The sequence below is a fragment of the Vulpes vulpes genome, chromosome 10 (genome assembly GCF_048418805.1).
Source record: "Vulpes vulpes isolate BD-2025 chromosome 10, VulVul3, whole genome shotgun sequence".
Taxonomy (NCBI): domain Eukaryota; kingdom Metazoa; phylum Chordata; class Mammalia; order Carnivora; family Canidae; genus Vulpes; species Vulpes vulpes.
The window spans coordinates 57,395,954-57,418,159 of record NC_132789.1 but is presented as its reverse complement, the minus strand read 5'-3'; the positions used below and the strand labels follow the sequence as shown (position 1 = coordinate 57,418,159).

Genomic DNA, 22,206 nt, shown 5'->3' with positions numbered 1-22,206 from the left:
TTTTTTTCAGAAGTGATGAAAACATCAATCCAAAGAATTGAGAATTCCTTGCAATCTCAGAGTAAATAAATAGAAATCCCCACCTGGTTACATCATCATGAAACTACAGAAAACCAGAAACAGAGAAAAATCTTAAAAGCAGAAGGAAGGGGAAAAAAAAAAAGCCTTCCAAAGCACAATATCTAGAATGATTTTTCAATAGTAACAGAAGCCAGAAAATAGACGAATCATATTTTCAATGAGTAAAACACAAAAATAAAATGAACAAAACTGCCAATTTAGATTTCTATACCATGTGAAAATCTTTTCACAAATGAAGATGAAATAAAAACATTTTACGACAAAAAAAAAAAAAGAAAGAAAAAAAGAATGAATTAAGATATCAGTAGACCCATATTGAAGGCAGAAGGAGGAAGGTTAGACATACAAGAATAAAAAAGGAACAAATAAAATGGAGATATGCTCTCTGGAAGAAATGATTCAGAGTTCAGTGCTTAGTAATTTATTTAGTATTCAAAGGGGCGAATTCTTTTACCTAGCATTAATATCCTAGTTGTCCCTGGATTCTGTATGCTGTACTTAACTGCATGTCTGCAACTAGTTTATTTCAGATTCATGTCTTCATCTAAAGAATTTATGTCCAAACTGTCAGAGAATATTAAACTAGATTTACTAAGACATCTTATCACCCTGACTCTTGCTTATCTAACTACCTCTTATTAATACTAAGCAAGCAGATTAGCAATAATAAAAATCATTTATACTTAGTATGCATTCATACTATGCATACTAAGTATGCAGTATACAGTATGCATGAATATTTAAAACAGATTATTACCTATTATCTTTGTAATCCCTCTTTTCTCTAGCTTTTCCCTATAGAATTTACATTTAGAATGTGAGCTGCAAGTTACATTATTGAAACCCTGACTCCAACTTTTATTAGCTGCATGTCATTGGTAACATATTTCATCTATTTATGCTTCAAATTTCACATCAGGAGAACAGTAATTATTGTGTTCACATAGGGTTATTTTAAGAACTAAGATTAAAAGAAAAATACATGGAAAAGCATTCAGCACATCACCTTGTACAAATGAGCATCAATATATGTTAAAAAATAATTTTCAGGAAAAAAGTACATAAAATCTACATTTTAAAAGCAATGAATTTTAGAAATTGTTAATTTTCATAATTATTTATAATAATTTTATAATAAATAATTACTTTAAAATCCAGAAAACACATACTTGACTAAATCTATTCTGTTATTGATGGCAGCCCAATGGAGGAGTGTAACATTTTCTTTGTCTGGTTGCCGTACATCATAACCCGCTTCCACCAATTCTCGGCAGCGTTCGTATATTCCGTATCTTAAAAAGAAAGAAAATATGAGATTGTTACTACTATTTGACAAAAAATTTAACCCCCAAAGTAACATGTCTACAAGAAAATAATGCTCCATTTTGATACCTGGAAATTAAAATGGACTTCTCAAGGTAAAATGTTACTTTAAAAATATCAACATTCCGCTCCTTTCACGAAGATGGCACCGAAGGCGAAGAAGGAAGCCCCTGCCCCTCCGAAAGCCGAAGCCAAAGCAAAGGCTTTGAAAGCTGAGAAAGCGGTGCTGAAAGGCGTGCACAGTCACAAAAAAAAGAAGATCCGCATGTCACCTACATTCTGACGACCCAAGACCCTGCGTCTCCGAAGGCAGCCCAAATATCTTCGAAAGAGCGCCACCAGGAGAAACAAGCTTGATCACTACGCACGCCATCAAGTTCCCTTTAACTACTGAGTCAGCCATGAAGAAAATAGAAGACAACAACACACTTGTGTTCATTGTGGATGTCAAGGCCAATAAGCACCAGATCAAGCAGGCTGTGAAGAAGCTCTAGGACATTGATGTGGCCAAGGTCAACACCTTGATCAGGCCTGATGGAGAGAAGAAAGCATATGTTCGACTGGCTCCTGACTATGATGCTTTGGATGTTGCCAACAAAATTGGGATCATCTAAACTGAGTCCAGCTGGCTATGAATCTAAATATAAATTTTTTTTACCATAAAAAAAATATATCAACATTCCAGGGCACCTGGGTAGTTTAGTCAGTTAAGCGTCTGCCTTTGGCTCTGGTCATGATCCTGGTACTGGGATCAAGCCCCTCTCTCTCTGCACCTTCCCCGGCTCATGCTATATCTCCCCCTTGCTCAATCTCAAATAAATACATAAAAAATTTTTTTAATCAATATTCCAACAGCTCTTACTAATAATCCCATTAGTAAAACTTTTAGTTTTAAATGTCTCATCTACAAGTATGCAATATCTCATCAGTTGGAAGAGAAAAGGATACCAGAAATAAAATGTCTAATGATTGCTTGTTTTTACTAATATCACCATTTATTCCACAAAACATTTAAAGATTTTTATAAAAAATGCAATTATGTTAAAAAATATTAAATCACAAAAAAACTAACAAAGTGCTTATCAATGATTTATAAGAACAAAAAGAAGAAAGGATGCTTCCCAACCTCAGTATTCTTTGATTACAAATTTAGCTTTGATATTCCTGAGAACAAATAAAGAAGAATGTGTGGAGATGGGAAGCAGGACTGGTGGAAGAAGAGTCCTATGCATTTAAGCCAATGAGAGAAAAGAGAAAGTATACTGGGAGAGTTCTAGGAAAGATTATCTGATAAAGAAGAATGGCATTTGTGGCAAGCCTGATCCTTTCCTCCCTCCTTCAGCTTTCGATCACTGTGTGGCAATATAAAGTTCTTAAACTTTTTATTATGGAAAATTTCAAGCATAAGCAAAAATGGAAAGAACAGTACAGGGACGCCTGGGTGGCTCAGCGGTTAAGTGTCTGCCTTAGGCTCAGGGCGTGATCCTGGGGTCCCAGGACTGAGTCCCACATCGAGCTCCCTGCATGGAGCCTGCTTCTCCCTCTGCCTGTGTCTCTGCCTCTTTCTCTGTGTCTCTCATGAATAAATAAATAAAGTCAGAAAGAAAGAAAGAAAGAAAGAAAGAAAGAAAGAAAGAAAGAAAGAAAGAAAGAAAGAAGAGAGAGAGAGAGAGAGAGAGAGAGAGAGAGGAAGGAAGGAAGGAAGGAAGGAAGGAAGGAAGGAAGGAAGGAAGGAAGGAAGGAAGGAAGGAAAAAGAGAAGAGTACAATAAACCACCAAGAATCCATCATGGAGCTTCAAAAACCATCCATTTTATTCTAAACAAAATATTAGGTCCTTGGAAATATGAGACACAAAAGCAAATTTAAATGAGCTTTGAGTATATTTGTAATTTCCCAGAGTGGTCTCCAAGATGGAGAAGGCACACCACAGGGTGAGGCTGGGGGACATAATGGGACATTCGAAGCAAATATTAAAACATCTACCTATATTCATGGGGTAGTTAATAAATCAAGCTTCAGGGCAGCTGGGGTGGCCCAGCAGTTTAGCGCCACCTTCAGTCCAGGTATGATCCTGGAGACCGGGGATCGAGTCCCCTCGTCGGGCTCCCTGCATGGAGCCTGCTTCTCCCTCAGCCTGTGTCTCTGCCTCTGTGTGTGTGTGTGTGTGTGTGTGTGTGTGTCTCATAAATAAATAAATGAGTAAAATCTTAAAAAAAAAAAAAAAGTAAATCAAGCTTCACTAATATTTAACACAGCCTTCACACTGCTGCCCTCACTGGCTCTGTACTACGTGTGTACACATGCACACACACATGGACAAGGTAATCAACCTGGGAAGAGCAAGAATTCCACAATCCACAGGAGATGACAGTGGTACCTTAAGTTCTTTGCTCTTTTTCAGAAATCTGCCTACCTGTGCCTAGTTAAGTGAACTAGACACACATTAAAAAGCAGAATCTACCTCATACTTTAAATAAGTGATAAGTGACAACAAAAATCATTTTTTTAAATTAATGTATATATGTAGGTAATCTCTACACCCAACATGGGGCTTCAACTCACCCCCAAGATTAAGAGTCACACACTTCTCTAAGCCAGTCAGGTGCCCCAAAAATCTTTTTAACCATGCAAAGAAATGAACTGCATTTTCCCTTTAACAAAAAAGAAAAGTATTTCGAAGTTACTAGCTTTTGCAGGGGCAGGGGCTGGTAAATGAATGCACAGTATGCTATCAATCATATACTCCTTTTTTTTTAAGATTTTATTTATTGATTTGACAGAGAGAGAGCACACGAGCACGAGTCGGGTAGAGGTAGAAGGAGACTCACCACTGAGTGTGGAGCCTGCCTGATGTGGGGGTTCAATCCCAGGATCCTGGGATCATGACCTGAGCCAAAGGCAGATGCTTAACTGACTGAGCCACCCAGGCGCCCAATCCATTCTTAAAATGGGTAAAGACAGTCTGTTCCCCTTCAAGGCAAAAGCAGTATTTTAAACACAGAAAGTAACTACTTCTACTTCAGAAAAAAACTTGCTGTAAAGAGAATATTTTTTAAAAATTGTATGTTTGGAAATATTTGCATCATTATATATACAGATTCTGAAAGACCTAAATATATCACCTATAAAAACCTCATGTGGATGCACTAAAATATTCTGAAATAATTTTGTTAACAAGTGCAAACCCATTTATTTTAATTATGAAAATGCCAAAACTTGAATAGTTTGTAAGAACTGTGATTTAAAAATGGATATTTAGCAAGGGAAACAAAGGCAAAAATTAACTACTGGGACTTCATCAAGATAAAAAGCTTTTGCACAGCAAAGGAAAAACAGTCAACAAAACCAAAAGACAACCTACACAATGGGAGATGTTTGCAAATGACATAGATAAAAGGCTGGTATCCAAAATCTATAAAGAACTTATCAAACTCAACAATGGCAGGGACATCTGGAGGGCTCAGTGCTTGAGTGTCTGACTTGGGCCTAGGTTGTGATCCCGTGATCCTGGGGTACTGGGATTGAGTCCCTCATCGGGCTCCCCACAGGGAGCCTGCTTCTCCCTCTGCCTTTGTGTCTGCCTGTGTCTCTGTGTCTCTGATGAATAAACACACTATTAAGAAAAAAAAAAAAAAAGAAGTGGGCAGAAGACATGGATATTTCTTCAAAGAAGAAATACAAATGGCCAAAAGACACATGAGAAAAAGCTCAGCATCACTCGGCATAGGGAAATACAAATCAAAACCACAATGAGATACCACCTCACACCAGTCAGAATGGCTAAAATGAACAAGTCAGGAAACAACACATCTTCGCCAACACATCTGTTGGCAAAGATGTGGAGAAAGGGGAACCCTCTTACACTGTGGGTAGGAATGCAAGCTGATGCAGCCACTCTGAACAACAGTGTTAAGGTTCTTCAAAAAGTTGAAAACAGAGCTATCCTATAACCCAGCAATTGCACTACTGGGTATTTACCTTCAAGATACAAATGTATTGATCCAAAGGGACCCTTGCATCCCAATATTCATAGCAGCAATGCCCACAATAGCCAAACTATGGAAGGAGCCCAGATGTCCATGGACAGATGAATGGATAAAGATGTGGTACAAGGGAATACTACTTACCCATCAAAAAAAAATGAAATCTTGCCATTTGCAAAGATGTGGATGGAACTAGAGGATATTATGCTAAGCAAAATAAATCAATCACAGAAAGACAATTACAGGATTTCACTCACATGTGGAAATTAAAAAACAAAACAAAGCATCATAGGAGAAGAGAGGAAAAAATAAAATAAGACAAAATCAGAGAGTGAGACAAACCATAAGAGACTCTTAATCATAGGAAACAAACTGAGGGTCACTAAAGGGGAAGGGAGGAGAGGATGGGGTAACTGGATGATGAACATTAAGGAGGGCATGTGATATAATGAGCACTGGGTGTTACATAAGGCTGATGAATCATAACCAATAATAAATACATTATGTGTTAATTAACTGAATGTAAATAAAAATTTTTAAAAATAAAAATTAAGAAAAACATGTATATTTACAAGGTAAAGTTCAGTAAAATATTTGCCTAGTGAGTAATACTGAAAAACTAATTACTATGACTTAGTAAATACAGTATATGCTGTAATTCTTCCTTAAGGGAATTACGTATATTTCTGAGGTTATCTTTTTTCCAGCAAAAAAAAAAAAAAAAAAAAAAAAAAAAAAAGATCATTATAACAAAGTATCCAAGTAAAATAAATTTAGGATCAGATTTCTACATCATTATAATATGAAATGCTAAACCATCTAAAATAATAATGAGAAGCATATTTAATTATACTACTCTCACTATAAATAAGATTTATGGGGGATCCCTGGGTGGCGCAGCGGTTTAGTGCCTGCCTTTGGCCCAGGGCGCGATCCTGGAGACCCGGGATCAAATCCCACGTCGGGCTCCCGGTGCATGGAGCCTGCTTCTCCCTCTGCCTGTGTCTCTGCCCCTCTCTCTCTCTCTCTCTCTCTCTCTCTCTCTCTGTGACTATCACAAATAAATAAAAATTTAAAAAAAAAAGTTAAATAAGATTTATGAAAGACATTAAAGACCTAAAGAAATATATACATCAATTTCCCCCAGATTGGTCTACAAATTCAATGAAATTCTAATTAAAATCACAAATGAGTATCTTATGAACTTCTCAAGTAGAGCCTAAAATTCATTTGTGAGAGTAAAAGGCTAAAAATAGCCAAGACAACTGTGTAGACCAAGAAACGATTAAAACAATGTGGTACAATGTGGAAACAAATGAAAAAGAGTACAGAGAAATGGACCAGAGTGATGTCAGCATCAAAGTAGAATAAGACATACATCGTTCTGTCCCCCTTCCAACAACAGTAATTTGGGATCTAGTCATGGACAAAAGTGCCTCTGTGGGAGTTGTCGGATCCAGTACCACACTTGAAGGGAGCTGAGAAGTCTCACCCACCCATGTGTTGGGTAACAGATATACAGACAGATCCAACCACGGATCTTGCAGTGGCCCATAAACTGGCTCCAGTCCTTCTTGACAGGGGTCTGGAAACCCTGGATGATGGTATCTTAGACAACAACCCACAGATGAGAGAACCTCTGTGCAAGTCCAGGTTTCCAGAGGACAAGTTCCTATCACACTGTTGCAGGAAAAAAAATACGAGTTTTGACACCCTGGAAAGGAGTACTGAATGGTGAGCTGCATGACTGAGGGGTGCAAAGGGGTGGAGGAGAGTAGCAAGACAGGACTCCGGAGGGCACCAAGGGGACATAGATACCATTCACTTCTTTTGGACTCCACCGAAATACATAAAAAACTTTTACAAATCAATCACAAAAAGACAAAAGAACCCAAAATAAGTAGAGGATTTAAAATGGCAGTTTGCACAGGAAAAAAACTTAAATGGCTAATAAACACAGGAAATATATTCAATACCATTTGTAATCAGAGAAAGACAATCAAAACAAAAAAACATTTCACAACTCTTAAACTGACAGTTGTTGGGGGCCCCTGGGTAGTTCAGCGGTTGAGCGTCTGCATTTGCTCAGGGCGTGATCCTGGATCCCGGGTCTGGGGATGGAGTCCCACATCGGGCTGCCCGCACGGAGCCTGCTTCTCCCTCAGCCTGTTTCTGCCTCTCTCTCTCTCTGTGTCTCTCATGAATAAATAAATAAAATCTTGGGGAAAGAAACCAAAAACAAACAAACAAAAAACCCTGACAATTGTTAGTGTGACAAAACTAGGATTTAGCAAGAAGTAATCAAAGAATTCATTTCATGCAGGTGCAAGTACAAACTGGCACAGTCACTCTGGAAATCAATTTGGCAATAGTTGGTAAAGATGAGGGAACATAATGTAGAAGCCAGAAATTCCACTTGAGTTGTCTACCCTAGAAGTACTTGTATACACAGGAAAAAGGACATTCATTGATGCAATGTTTGCAATTAAAAAAGTACTACAGAAACAATTTTAAGTGTCCCTCAGCAAGGAATGAGAATAATACAGAGCAGGGACACCTGAGGTAGCTCAGTGGTTGAGCATCTGCCTTCAGCTCAGGGCATGATTCCGGGGTTCGAGTCAAGTGCCGCACTGGGCTCCCTGCAGGGTGCCTGCTTCTCCTCTGCCTGTGTCCCTGCCTCTCTCTCCATGTGTCTCATGAATAAATAAATAAAATATTTTTTAAAAAAAGAAGAAGAATTCAAAGCAGTTGAACAATTAGGCCCTTATTTACCAACACTAATAAATCACAAAAGCTATGTTTTTTTATTAAAAAATAATAAACAAGCTGTAAAGTATATGCAGAGTAGAACACAATTTATATAAATTTTAGGTATATATTACAATGGCATATTTTATTTATAGATGTTTGTCGAAATAAATGTACAGGAATGAGAATGATTCACAGCAGTTTCAAGAAAGGTTTCCTTGGGGAGAAGGAAGAGAGTAGTAGCACACTGAGCAACCTGTAGCAATTACAGCAAAATGTTAGTAGCATCTGCTTAATCTGACAGTTATGTTCTTCTCTATACCTTACCATAGAATTGAGATGTTTCACAATAAGTGTTTTCAAAGGTAGAAATTACAGACAGCATAGACATTTTTCAAGAAACAGAACAGTTACAAGAGTATGTGAAGGATAAAGTGGTTGTTTTTTTCTTAATATGATAGATACTGGAGTCTATTTGCTGATGGGAATGATGCATATGGGTGAAACAGATAAATCAAAAATGAGAGAAAGGAGATATCAAAAGGAGCAGTTTCAAAAGGAAAGATGAACGTAACAGCAGAATTTGCTAAAAACGGGCGGCACGATGTGCTCTGATTTTCGACTATATAACATTCAAGATGTGCTTTGATTTTCAACTATATAACATTCAGGAAAGTACAGTGACATCAGTGAACTAAGAAACTTTGAAAGTTTGTCTCTGCACCAAAGTAATGAAAAAACTGGCATTAAGTGTCAATAGTCAAGTTCTTCAGAACTCTGGAAATTAATAAAAGGCTATCAGCAATCCAAGGAGCATTCAGTCAAAAAGAACAATGAGCTTCATTAAGAACAGAGAACTTTGTGGTTCTTTAACATTTCAATCCTAGCCTCTCTGCTCCCCAGCAGCCTTGAAAAAATGTTTGTATTCCTGGTACTAGCATCACCAGCTAGACCCCAAGACCTAATTAACCTCCTACTGCCCACTCACTGACCTCTGTCCCACATTTCTTCCTTAAGCTCTTCTTTCCAGCTATCTCTTAACTCCCGCAAATGGAAGCCAAAAAAGCACCCCTCAAGGGATAGCAACGGCCCTCACAAGACCTCCAGCTAGCCCAGGCCATCCATACCAGTTTGATTCCAAGCCCCAAAGTGCACCTGTACAGACGGACCATGGAATAACCGCTAGAATGACTGACAATTACCTTGACTCATTATAACACTAAAATCTCTGCCCAAGGAGAAGCACAGGTCTCATCTACATAACATACAATGTATGTACAGGCATGTTTCCTTTTTCTTAAGGCGACTGTGCAAACCCATGCCCGCCTCTACATGTGATGGCAAAAATCCCTTTTTAAAATATTCATCTTAACCCTAAATAAAAGGAATCCATCCACCCTTGCTCAGGGAGTCACAGCTATGCAAGTTATTCCCTATGACCTCCTCACTTGCTGCAAATAACATTTACTTTGTAGGACAACTCCACCGGGGTACCTGTGTCCCACCAAGGAGTGAACTCAACAATGGTTCGGTTACACCAGTACCTGGAGTGAGCAGAACAGGGAGAGAGTTCTCTCAAAGCCTCAGTCCAAAAGAGAAATCATTATTTGACCTGCCTGGTGGTTCCCAACAAGACTCCACTCGAAAGGCTTATCTATGGAACCTCACCTAAACTTACGAAAAGCTTCTCCCTGGGGGCCTATTTGTGAAATATTTTAATACCACAGCTGCTTGAGAGAATAAATGACAGTTGAGTCAAACAGGAGACAAATCAAAAGCTTAAAACCGGAAGCTGAGGAAAAGATATCCATGGGGCCTGAAAAGCTCCGACAGATCCCTGGGGATCTAGAAGGCCCTTCACCAGCATAGGGTGGTGTGCACGTGTTCAACAAAGACCTCGGAAGGCCCTAAGCTCTTAGTCTGACTGACCTTGAGGTTCTGGGCAAGCAAAAAGCAAAGCTCTAGTAAGCTGCGGGGCAGAGTGCTAAGTGTCCACACACACACACACACACAGAGCTCCTCAACAAAGATCAAGCTTACTGGTTCTAGGCATTTAAGAAGTTTCTGTCCAATCATTTACTGACCACTAACTAACTGAGCAGAGACCTCAGTGGCCATATATGACAAAGACACAGACTTTACAGAATTAGTTTAAAAATGATACAAATAACAACAAACCCCAAGAGAATCTAATATAAGAACTATCACCTCAGGGGCTTCTGGGTGGCTCAGTTGGTTAAGCATCTGCTTTTGGCTCAGGTCATGATCTCATGTCCTGGGATCGAGCCCCACATTGGGATCCCTGCTCAGTGGGGGGCCTGCTTCTCCCAATCCCTCCCCTTCAGCGCTCTCTCTCCCCCTCTAATAAATAAAATCTTAAAACAAACAAAAACTATCACCCCATAGAATCTGAAAAGTCCAGTTTTCAACAAAAAAATTATAAGACATGCAAAGGAACAAGAAAGTGTAACTCATTCAGGATGGGGGAACAATTAACAGAAACGGTCCCTGAGGAGGCCCAGACATTGGACTGACTAGACAAAGACTTTATATCAGCTATGTTAAATTTATACAAGGAGCATGTATGAGAACAATGTATCAAATAGAGAATTATCAATAAAGATAAATAAATACATGTGTCATATTTCACAAGAAATACTATGTCCAAGAAGATAACAACTACAACGTAAAACTTACTGTGTTGCTTTGACTATGTCCCATGTGCTGTAATCATCAATATGAGTTTTCCGTCCAAGAGGTTCACCATATCCATGGTTATAATGGCTTTGGGGTTTGATTTCCTGTTAAAGAGTAAATCACACAAAGGCAAAAGTTAAGAAGAAAGGTACAGAAAACATTTCAATATTTTACTACCACTTTTGCACTGTTTGAAAAATGTTCACTATTGAAATGATTAGTTTTCTTATTCTAAAGATGCAGAGAAAAAGCATGTTTAATAGATCTACCCCTTGCGCATACTCTTAAAACAGAAAGCTGTGAACCTAGAAGTTAGTGATAAATTTGCAAATGAAACTCCTCTTTAGCTCCATAGAACTCTTACTTCATCAAATCAATTCTCATTCTCTCAGACCAATTTTTTTTTTTATTCCAGCATAACCGCTGCCTCTAACACTCTTTTTTATTTTAAAATTTGAGTACAGGTGACATGCAACAAACATTACACTAGTTTCAGGTATACAACACAGCCATTCAACACTCTAACACCTAACACTTTACTTTAAAACTTCATCACATGCCAAATAAACTCTAAAGTGGTAAAGAAACAAACCAATGGAAATTATTCTTCTATTATTTTTGGATACTATCTTTCCTTAAACTCCTTTATGCTGAGGGCTTGTTAAACATCTACCATTAAGTGAGTAAGGAACAATGGGTCAGTTCTAATAAAATAGAAGTCTGCTTAAATACTTCTAAATAGGTCAACACTCTTAATTTTAAGCAGTTTTACAGAATATAACAACCATTCAAAGCTTGTATGCTATACATAATTTTCTACTTAAAATACAAAATTTGAGCTTTGCGCAGGGGCAGTATCGTAGCCAATGAGGTTTATCCAAGGCGCGATTACTGCTAACTGAAAATACAAAATTTGTTATGCATAGCTTCCTCAATATAACACAGCACTAAGATACAATTATCTTTTATATGACAACAGAAAACTGAACATGTTTGGCCTGCTATCCATAAAGCACAATATGGTGTACTGCATCCTCAAGTCAGGATATGATAAAACCAACATTAAGTTTAAGAGGTTGCCAAAAAATTCAGTAATTAGATAAAAAGTGCCCAAGTGTCCATCGATAGATGAATGGGTAAAGAAGACGTGGTATGGAATATCAGTCATAAAAAAGAATGAAATCTTGCCATTTGAAGCAACATGGATGGATATACGGTATATTACTAAGCAAAATAAGTCAGAGAAAGACAAGTATCATATGATTTCACTCATATGTATAATTTAAGAAACAAAGAAAAAGAGACAAACCAAAAAAACAGACTGTTACCTATAGAGAAAAACAGATGGCTGGAGGAAGCAATGGGTGAAATAGATAAAGGGATTAAAAAGTACACTTATCACGATGACCAGTGAGTAATGTATAGAGTTGCTGAATCACTATATTGTATACCTGAAACTAATATATGTTAACATATATACAGGAATTTTAAAATACATATTTTAATAGATTATGTTTTAAAAATCAAAGCCAATGCAAGAAAAAAAAATCCCAAACATCAACCTTTTAAATATAGACAGCAACAGTATTGCTGATTTTTCCTTTTGCACCAGGCTCCACTGTGGTCCGGACAGTCACTTGCCCTCAAGAACTTTACAATCCAGAGTGGAAGGACAAAGTAGGTAAGAAACCTAAGTCAAATACTGGAAGCAAGAACCTCGCAATAAGAAATTAAAACCTAAATAGAGAGAATATAAGATCTAAAAAGTAATAACTTTAAAACCTATTTCAATATGAAAATCTGTTAAGGCAAATTGCTATTCTTATTTACCTTTACAGGCAAAAGTAATATTCACAAAATAAAAAATAAATCTCTTTTTAAGGCTTACCATCCTAATGCTTCCAGGGACTTTAATCCATTTTTATCCCCAGAAACTTCATTTATTATACAAAATGATTAAATCATACTCTTAGTTTCTCCACAGAAACTGCAAAATGTTCTAGAAATCACTTTTTCCTTCCAGTTACATTTTTATATTAAATCTGTTTTATCCATCTACAAGGTTTTTGTTTTTACTTTTTAGTAAAAGAAACTTGATTTTTAAAAGATAACTTAAAAATATCCCTACAGTAATTCCAGAGAGGTGAAGTTATTCCCACTAAAAGGCAGAAGTAATGATGTTAAAGCGAATCTCCAACCTGTTTCATTTCCAAAAAAAACAAGTTTTTTAATATGGATTTCAAATTATTTTTCTCGCTTTTAGCCTGGAAACTGAACTATAGAACTAGTACCTCATCACTGTGACAAACGACAACACTATCAAGATAATCACTACTAATCACTAGGCCTAGGAATAAACAATTATAATTTTTTAATTTCAAAAAACAAAAAATATACTGTGTTCATGTCAATAAGTGTATCTTCAATAAACGTACAATTTTTAATTACAAATTTGCTATTACATATCAGATACATTTTCAACACATATTTAATTATACTTTTAAATTGTATAATTTTATTTAAATGGGGACCAAGAAGCAATTTAATTGATACTTGCCAAAAAATTAGTATTACTTTAAAAATACATATGTAGACCACTGTAACTTTTAAGAATGTGGTAAATCCATTAGAAGCAGCTTGGTGTAACAGAAAAAGTCCTTGACTGAGAGGCTCCTGAATTCAAAGTCTGCCACTTTCTTATCTAGGCTATACCCAGTGAGGCAATTCACTACTATAGGATTCAGGTCCTTCATCTGTAAAAAGAGAAGGATGAATAAGATAAGGACACAGATCCTCTGAAGTGCCTCAAGGACCAACAACAGGGTGTCAAGAGCTCCAAGGCTTAAGCTCCACTCTCAATTCATTCACTTCTTAAACAAAGCCCTTTGTTACTTACCCTGTCTTTAGATACTGAGGTTTTATATAAGATTCCTTTGGTGGGGGGGGGCAAGATGCAGCTGTTTTAAAAGGTTCAAAAAACTACTAGATTACAAATCCTCCAAGATGCCTTCTAAGATTAACATAAAACGATTTTCTATACTAAAGAAATGGCAGCCATAGGAAGCTCCTTAAAGCAGCTAGTTAACAGCCAAAGTTTTTGTTTTGTTTTTAAAGTAGGCTCTACCCTCAACATGGAGTCCAAGGCAGGGCTTCATCTCCTAACCTTGAGATCAAGACCTGAACTGAGATCAAGAGTCAGATGCTTGCAATGGACTGAGCCACCCAGGCGTCCCAACAACCAAAGGTTTTTACAGCTCCACAGTTGAAGAGAACTGAAGGAAGGAAGAAGACACCTCCAAACTCTAATGCTGAAGTAACAGACGAGAATGAGAAGAGCTGGGATCCCGAGCAGCTGCAGGCTGCTGCAGTCACACGGCAGGTGGACGGCAGGTGGACGCAAACACTGGCTTGTACATCAAGATGGTAGATGTCATAAACATGTTTATTCAAATGCCTGGGTGGAATATAACCAATCAACTAGTTACCAGGTGTCTGTGTGCAATCTAGTTAACTTTTTTAGAATGCTAGACCTATTAAATCTTTAGTTTACATTCATTTTTTATTTTAAAAAAGAGGGAAGCAGCACTAACCAAAGAATCCTCTACGGCCCAGAGCTTATGTTTATTAACAACTAAATACAGATGTCTTATAGGTGCTCTAGCAGAAAAGGTTCTCTAAAAATTAATTTGATAGTAGAGTATATTTGAAAGAATAGATGTGCAAAGAGTAAATTAAGAATATTCAGGAAAAAAGAGTAAGGGAAGAGATTTGCCCTACCACAGACTACATTAGGAAGGAAACAAAAGCAAAAATAGGAATGATGCAGTAAAAAACAGGGCAATGGAAGAGAGCTTGAAGAATGAGAATTAGAATCGGGGGGGGGGGGGGGGCACCTGGGTGGCTCAGTGGTTAAGCATCTGCCTTTGGCTCAGGTCGCCATCTGGGGTCCTGGGATCAAGCCCCTCATAGGGCTCCCTGCAGAGATCCTGCTTTTCCCTCTGTCTCTACCTCTTTGTCTCTCATGAATAAATAAATTAAAAAAAAAAAAAAAGAATCAGGAGGGAAAGATATATTATTCAATATATGGTATAAATGAACAAATGCTAGCCATTTGATAAAAAAAAAATTAGCAATCTCCAACATACTGATATGCTTGATAGAAAGATGCCAACAAAATTTAGCCAAGGATATAGTTTCCTTAATGGTAGGTAATACTGAAATGCGCCTGAAAGTAAACAGGGCCACACACAACAGAATTCAGGGCAAACTAATGGAGGCTTCCCAGGTCAGCCCACACTCCGCCTAAGAACATACAGATGCCTATGAGAGAGAAGGATGGGGTTCTCCTGGTGAGAGAAGGATGCATCTTCCTGTTCTTAGAAGTGTGCACCCTTCCTGACTGTTCCAGAAATTCTGGCCATATACCAAGTCTAAGTAACTTGTTCAAAAAGCTAATTTAGGACTTTCTTCAATGTTTACTACAGGACAAGGTAAATTGCAGGTCAATTTCCCAGGCATCCCTGAGATGTGACTACCTCCTGGCAGGACCAGACTCCAGCCTACCTATTCTCACCTCACTCTTCATTTCAGAGAACTTCCAGCCAGACCAAAGGCTTAAATATAAGAATACTGGCAATAACAGCCCTAGTGCACACAAAACAAAACAAAGCTCTGAGAAAAGCATGAATAACACATTTGACAAAATGGGCAAAAACTATGAAGATAATTCAAAGAGGGCAAAACATAATTGCCAGAGAGAAAGAGAGAGAGCCATGTGCACATGCAAAAGAGATGAAAAAGACACCATAATTCCAAATTAATTAAGTAAACGCATTTCCAATCCTCCCCCAGCAAAGAGGGAGAAATCAACATTCTAGGGGACATACATGTTACCTACAAGGCACATGTTTCCTGCCTATCTTTGGTGCTCAGCCCACATACACACTGATTTAGCAAGCCAGGATTCAACTACATGCTTATGATCTGCCCTGTGTAAAATGTATGCTGTCAGGTATCATTCTAATAGGACAGAGTCTGAATCAAGAAGCTAAATGTACTTAATTACATACTTTGAGTCACTCAAATTTAATTTCATTAAATGTATGAGATAAAATTAGAGCACCACAAAGGTTTACTGACAAGAAGAAAGGAAAAAAGGTCTATGCGTACATGACTTATTTTAAGTCCCAGCTAAAACTGACAAGCCAAATGTGAGATCTTCTTAAAACCGGAAGTAGTGATGAATTAAATTCTAGGCATACCATAGGATTTTTTAAAAAGGAATATCAATTAAACAACAAAAAGAATGTATAAGCATACAACAAATATAACCAAGGGAACAATGCATAAGGAAAAGCAGTAGCCATTACAAGATCATGATTTTAAAATGTATTTAGTTAACAGTGCCAGCAGATGGCACTACACTCAATTCAACAGAACTCTAACTTTTTTTGATGCTCTCTTCAAGGGAAGATTAGACAAAAGTGATTTGATTATAAAATGTAAAGATTTCAAATCAACTTTTTCAGTAAGCAACATACTCTGCTGTGGTCCTGGATCCCTGCCGAACACTACATGATTATTGCTTCTAATAAGAGTCCGACTTGACTCACAAGTTCTCTCCATACTGTGGTAGTACCACCACTGCCTCCATCCAAACTCAAATTAATCTTGCTTGCTTCCAACAAACTTTACCACCACCTTGTAGCTTCTTTAAAAGCTGGTTTTCACTTCATTTCCTTCTAGAATTAATCTACATCTATACAAATATTTTTAACAATATACATTAATTTGGCATACTTTTTTTCTTTCCACAGAAGGTGATGAACAAATGCCTCTATGTACATCCCCCACCCCCGCCATCTCCTCAAAAATAAAATTTTTAGGATTTTTATTTAGGATAGTATAAGATTTACAAAAAACAATGCAGAGTACTCACATACTGCACACCCAGTTTCCTCTACCATTAACATCTAACATTAGTACTGCATTTGTTGCAATTAATGAATATTGATACATTATTATTAACTGAAGTCTATACTTTATTCAGATTTCCTTAGTTTTTACATAATATCTTTTTTCTGTTCCAGGATTCCATCTATCACATTAAAGTTCTCATGGCTCCCTAAGCTCCTCTGGACTCTTTTAACAATTTCTCAGACTTCCCCTTGCTTTTAAGTTTTTGACAGTTTTGAGGAGAGTTACTCAGGTATTTTGCAGAATGTCCCTCAACTAGGATATATTTGATTTGTTTTTCATTATTAGACTGGAGTTATGTGTTTTTAGGAGAAAGTGGTGTTTTCTAATTTACCTAATTTTTAAAATTTCCTTCAAAACTGTTATAACAATCTTCATTTGTCCAAATATTTTCACACAGTCTGTAATCATAGTACTCATATTTTAGAATCTTCCGTTTTACATTTCTTCATGCCATTACAGGTAGTTTTTGTAAGACATGCTTTGAACCACTGCAAAATAATTAAGTTGATATATTAAAACATGCTGAGCAATGCCTGGGTGGCTCAGCGGTTGAGCATCTGCGTGACCCCTGGGTCCTGGGATTGAGTCCCACATCAGGCTCCCCACATGGAGCCTGCTTCCCCCTCTGCCTGTGTCTCTGTCTGTCTCTCTCTGTGTCTCATGAACAAATAAAACCTTAAAAAAAAAAATGCTGGGCAGCCCGGGTGGCTCAGCGGCTTAGCGCCGCCTTCAGCCCAGGGCATGATCCTGGAGACCCGGGATCGAGTCCCACGTCGGGCTCCCTGCATGGAGCCTGCTTCTCCCTCTGCCTGCGTCTCTGCCGGGTGCGCTCTCTCTCTCCCTCAATCTCTGTCTCTCATAAATAAATAAATAAATAAATCTTTTTTAAAAAATGCTGAAACATTTCCCAACCACTGCACATTTAGGTTAAGCTTATATTTCCTAACTAAACTCAGATGTTATTTTCTAGGCATTCCATTCCTTGTCTTCTCCTTCTCTTCACCATCTTCACCATCTCTTCACCATCGAACTAGAAACTATGACAAGTCAAGAAGGCTATCTTCAATCATTTGTGTACTCTCAGCGCTGAGCACAAACAGAGCCTGGCATAGTATTTCATGCCCTTAAAGAAAATTACACAATAAATGGATGGGTTTCCCCCACTATTAAAAATACTACCATTAACTCATTTAGTATTTCTTCTTTTTAACTGGAGTAAACTTCCTAAAGTGAAATTCCTAAAGAGAATGAATATTTTTATGATGCATGATACAATATGTAAATTGTTTTGTAAAAGGATTATATTTATAATCCCACCAGTATCATATGATTAACCCATTTCTCCATAAATTCACTAGCACTATTCTTATTTTTATTGAATTCTTCCCCTAATTTAAATAAAGTAAACAATACTCTGTATTTTAGGAGTGCCTGGGTGGCTCAGCTGGTTAAGCATCTGACTTTGGCTCACGTCATGATCTCGAGATCCTGGGATCAAGTCCTGCATCGGGATCCTTGCTCAGTGGGGAGCCTGTGTCTCCCTGTCCTTCTGCCCCTCACCCCTCTCCCCACCCTTTCACCCGCACCCCGTTAAGGTACCTGCTCTCCTTTGCTCTCTGAAATAAACCAAATCTTAAAAAAAAAAAACCTTTGATATTTTAACTTTTCATATGCTTTACTATATTCTATGTCATCTTTTGAGACTTGCCTGTTCTTATCCTCTGGCTATTTTATTCTATTTGAAGCCTGAAATCTGTTTGTTTAATATATTTGAATCAGATTTTCACATATTGAGATTATATATTAAGCTTTTTCATACTGATCTAAACACTTGTTATATTTTTGGGGTTGTTACTTATGTTTTCAATATATTTCAAGGATTATACTTTCTATCATCACATACAATCTTTTTCTTGGACTTTTTGGTCTTGATTTTTATATTTAAATATTACTGTAATCATTGGTGCTACCCATTAAGTACACCATGGACCCTTGAAAGTTAAATTGAGTCCAAGTGATTGACTTTTTCTTTTTTTAACTATGAGATATAAATAAAAGAGACATGTTGCTTTCAGAGAACAGATTTTAGGAGCCAGTATGCAATTCCTCATTCTCTTTCCCACCACCATGGAAAATGGCAATATTCCAGAGAGCAGATAATCAGTCCAGGTCCCAAAGGAGCCACTATCCAACTTACAATGCATGTGTACTGCACACTAACATGTAAGCCACTAAGACTTCAGCATGGCTAGTGTAGCAAAACCCAGCTTAATCTGACTAATACAACTCTGAAAGTTATTTTGGTAAAGGCTTTGCAATGAAGATGTACATAAACCACTATATTTTGGAGCTGGATATCCAGGATAACCTCTCCATCTCAAGATCTTTAATGTAATAACTGGTACATAAGAGTACTGCTAATGTTCAACTTTATCTCGTATCTGGACACATGGTTGAAAATATTAATCCGTTTTTTTTAGGATTTCTTTGAATAGTCCAAGAATATAAACAAGCACTCCAAACATTTACTCCTGCAAGTAAATGAGGTCTTTCACTTCTGTGGCATATAGCATTGGCAAACACATCAAATGCAATATTAGGAAAAAATAATGACAGTAAATCCTTATTTCCTTACTTTTTTTTCCACTTTAAAAAGGCAATGCCTTTTATTGTTTCTCCATTATACATAAAGTTGTTAAATAGTATTCAAATACATTCCTCCAGAGAATGAGTAACATTGTATTTGGATATAATGCCCAGGTGACCACCATACCCTTTCACAATAAAATATGTCCACTTGAGATTAATTTTATCCTACAACTATAGGATTCTGACTAGCATTCTTTTAATATTATCTCCTAGTTGGCCTGTAACTCTTATGGAAGCCTCTCTCCACTTCTCTGCTTCCTGCCCTTCACACACACAACTAACCCTTCTTAACCAGGAGCCCAAGCTCAAGTGATGGCCACATTTCCCACTTGGCCCCAGAAAGCTGGGGCAGACACAAAATGTCCCACCTGTGGCAAATATGAGGAAGTATCCTTCAAGCACTAGAAGTTTTGTTTGTTTTTTAAATGCATGTGTTAAGTGCATGTGTACACTAGGTTTTAAATTCAATCACCAAATTGCAAATATGATGGCAAAGAAACACTGAAAATCCTAAAAGAAATGCATAAATCCCATCTGCAGTTGAGTTCAAATAAACAAAGACTTAGACATCTAGTTCAGTCGGCAATAGACAAACAGGGAATTTTAAACAAGGAAATTACAGATGAGATAAACAATTCTGATGTTCACAGTGTGGACAAAACGTCCACACTAAATCTCATTCAAGCCCCCAAAATTTCAGGTGCAATTAGCTAACAAGTCTTAACTACTTTACTCAAAATAAATCCATCACCTCTTTTTTGCTTTGCCTCTACAACATCTTCTCAAATGGTCTGTCTGTCCATCTTGCTATTCCAATCACTTCCCTGCTTAAAATCCTTATAATCATGTAAAAGAAGGTAAAGCAATAACATTTCAGTAATCATGCAAAATTGCATGAACTGGCTCCAACTTACTTTTTCTACCATTTCCTTCTAAGCATCCTAAATGTTTATGTATAACAGCCATTTCAAGAAGCCATGATTATCAAAAAACCTCAGGGTCCTTTTGGTCATGTTAGCTATTCTACTTAGAAGGCACACCCATCTCAGATCTGGCACACTTTTTACAAATCCTTTGATTCACAATTCAAATGTCACTATAGCCTTCTTTGTTTCCCTCGGGCAGAGTTAATGATCCAGTGTTCTGTGTTCCCAAGGTTATGCAAACAAATAATTACAATACTATGTGATGGTGTGTTAGTTTCCCATTGCAGCGATAACAAGTTACCACAAACTTATTAGCTTAAAACAACCAAATATATTATCTTACAGTTCCGGAGGTCAGAGATCCAAAATCAAGTATCAGTATCAGAAGGTATCAACAGGGCAACACTCCCTCAGGAGGTACTAGGGGAGAAGCCGTTCTTTGCCTCTTCCAGCTCTGGAAGCTTCCAGTATTCCTTGGTTTGTGGCAACATTATTCCAATATTCCAGACCCACATCTCCAGATCTCTCCAGTCTACTTCATAGCCTTCTGTGCACATGTGTTCAAATCTCCCTCTGCCTCCCTTTTTGTTTTAAAGATTTAATTTATTTATTCATATGAGAGAGAGAGAGAGAGAGAGAGAGAGAGAGAAAGAGAGGCAGAGGCAGAGGGAGAAGCAGGCTCCATGCAGGAAGCCCGATGAGGGACTCAATCCCAGAACTCCGGAATCACGCCCTGAGCTGAAGGAAGATGCTCAACTGCTGAGCCACCCAACCAGGGGTCCCCCTCTGCCTCCCTTTTTATAAGGAGACATGTGACTACAATTAGAATCCACCTGAATAGCCAAGATAACGTCCCCATCTCAACACTCAATTTAACTATCCCTGCAAAGACTCTTTTCCCTTATTGAGGTAACAACATAGGTTCCAGGGATTAAGACTTGACATCTTTGAGGGGCCCATCATTCTGCCTACCACAGGACAGGGATAAAGAGAGAAAGGGAGAAGTAAAGGGGCAAATTCATATACGCTGATGCTGTCTGTAAGCTGCTAAATCAGCTTTGAGGGAAACTCCCACCTTGATATCTGATCCCCTGGCCTGCTTTCAGCAACAGTCCTCTTAAGTCAGTTCAGCAAGAATCCCCCTACCCTTGATGTCTTCTGTTAGTATTTCCATCCACTGAACCCTCATTCTTATTGGCCATATTCCCAATTGTCCTTGCTATATTCAGAACTGAGCCCAGTTCTATTCTGAGGGGCTTCTTTCCCCCCTGTTGCAATAGTTCCTGAATGAAATGAATTTTTACCACTTTAACTATTGTCCAGCTCTGGTTTTCTTTGACAGAATCTCCTCTCTAACATCTTCTGCTCTAGGAGAGGCAGGCATTCTTCAGCACACGTCTAAAAACTCCTCCCTAGCTGTTATGTTACTGGTATAACCTGGGATTGCTTATGCCAAGCAGGCAACTATCTTTTGGTTAAGTTTCTTTCATGACGGCTCTGGCCTAACCAGCATCTGAAGTGCTCACCTGGTCCAAAGGAAAGACTCTTAACGTCACTACACACACAGAGGAAGCCCTCTCTTCTAGCTCTCCCACTGCAAGACTATTTCATATATCCCTTACCTTTATGCTTCCCAAGGAAAGCAGCAGCAGCCCCGTCAGTAACTGCAGGGGAGCCAAATCACACTTTTCCATGAATTCTCTAACACTCCACACTAAGACAGCATCCCAGCAGGCATCCAGTCACAGACACATTCCCCTCCTGAAAGTTCCTCAATTTTTCAGAGAAATTGTTTGCAATCCACATAGAGGATGATAT

The 22,206-nt window shown here is 37.9% G+C and overlaps 1 protein-coding gene and 1 pseudogene across 1 annotated transcript in view; one reads left to right on the top strand and one right to left on the bottom strand.

Annotated features, from left to right (window-relative positions):
• Positions 1 to 22,206, bottom strand: part of ZDHHC17 (zDHHC palmitoyltransferase 17) — an 88,179-nt gene that overhangs the window by 51,399 nt on the left and 14,574 nt on the right. Inside the window, exons 2-3 of the mRNA XM_025992153.2 lie at positions 10,835 to 10,938; positions 1,251 to 1,373 (exon numbers count right to left, since the gene is read on the bottom strand). Coding sequence (XP_025847938.1) covers positions 1,251 to 1,373; positions 10,835 to 10,938 — 227 coding nt within the window. The remainder of the gene's footprint in view (positions 1 to 1,250; positions 1,374 to 10,834; positions 10,939 to 22,206) is intronic.
• Positions 11,672 to 11,748, top strand: LOC112915075 (U4 spliceosomal RNA; annotated as a pseudogene).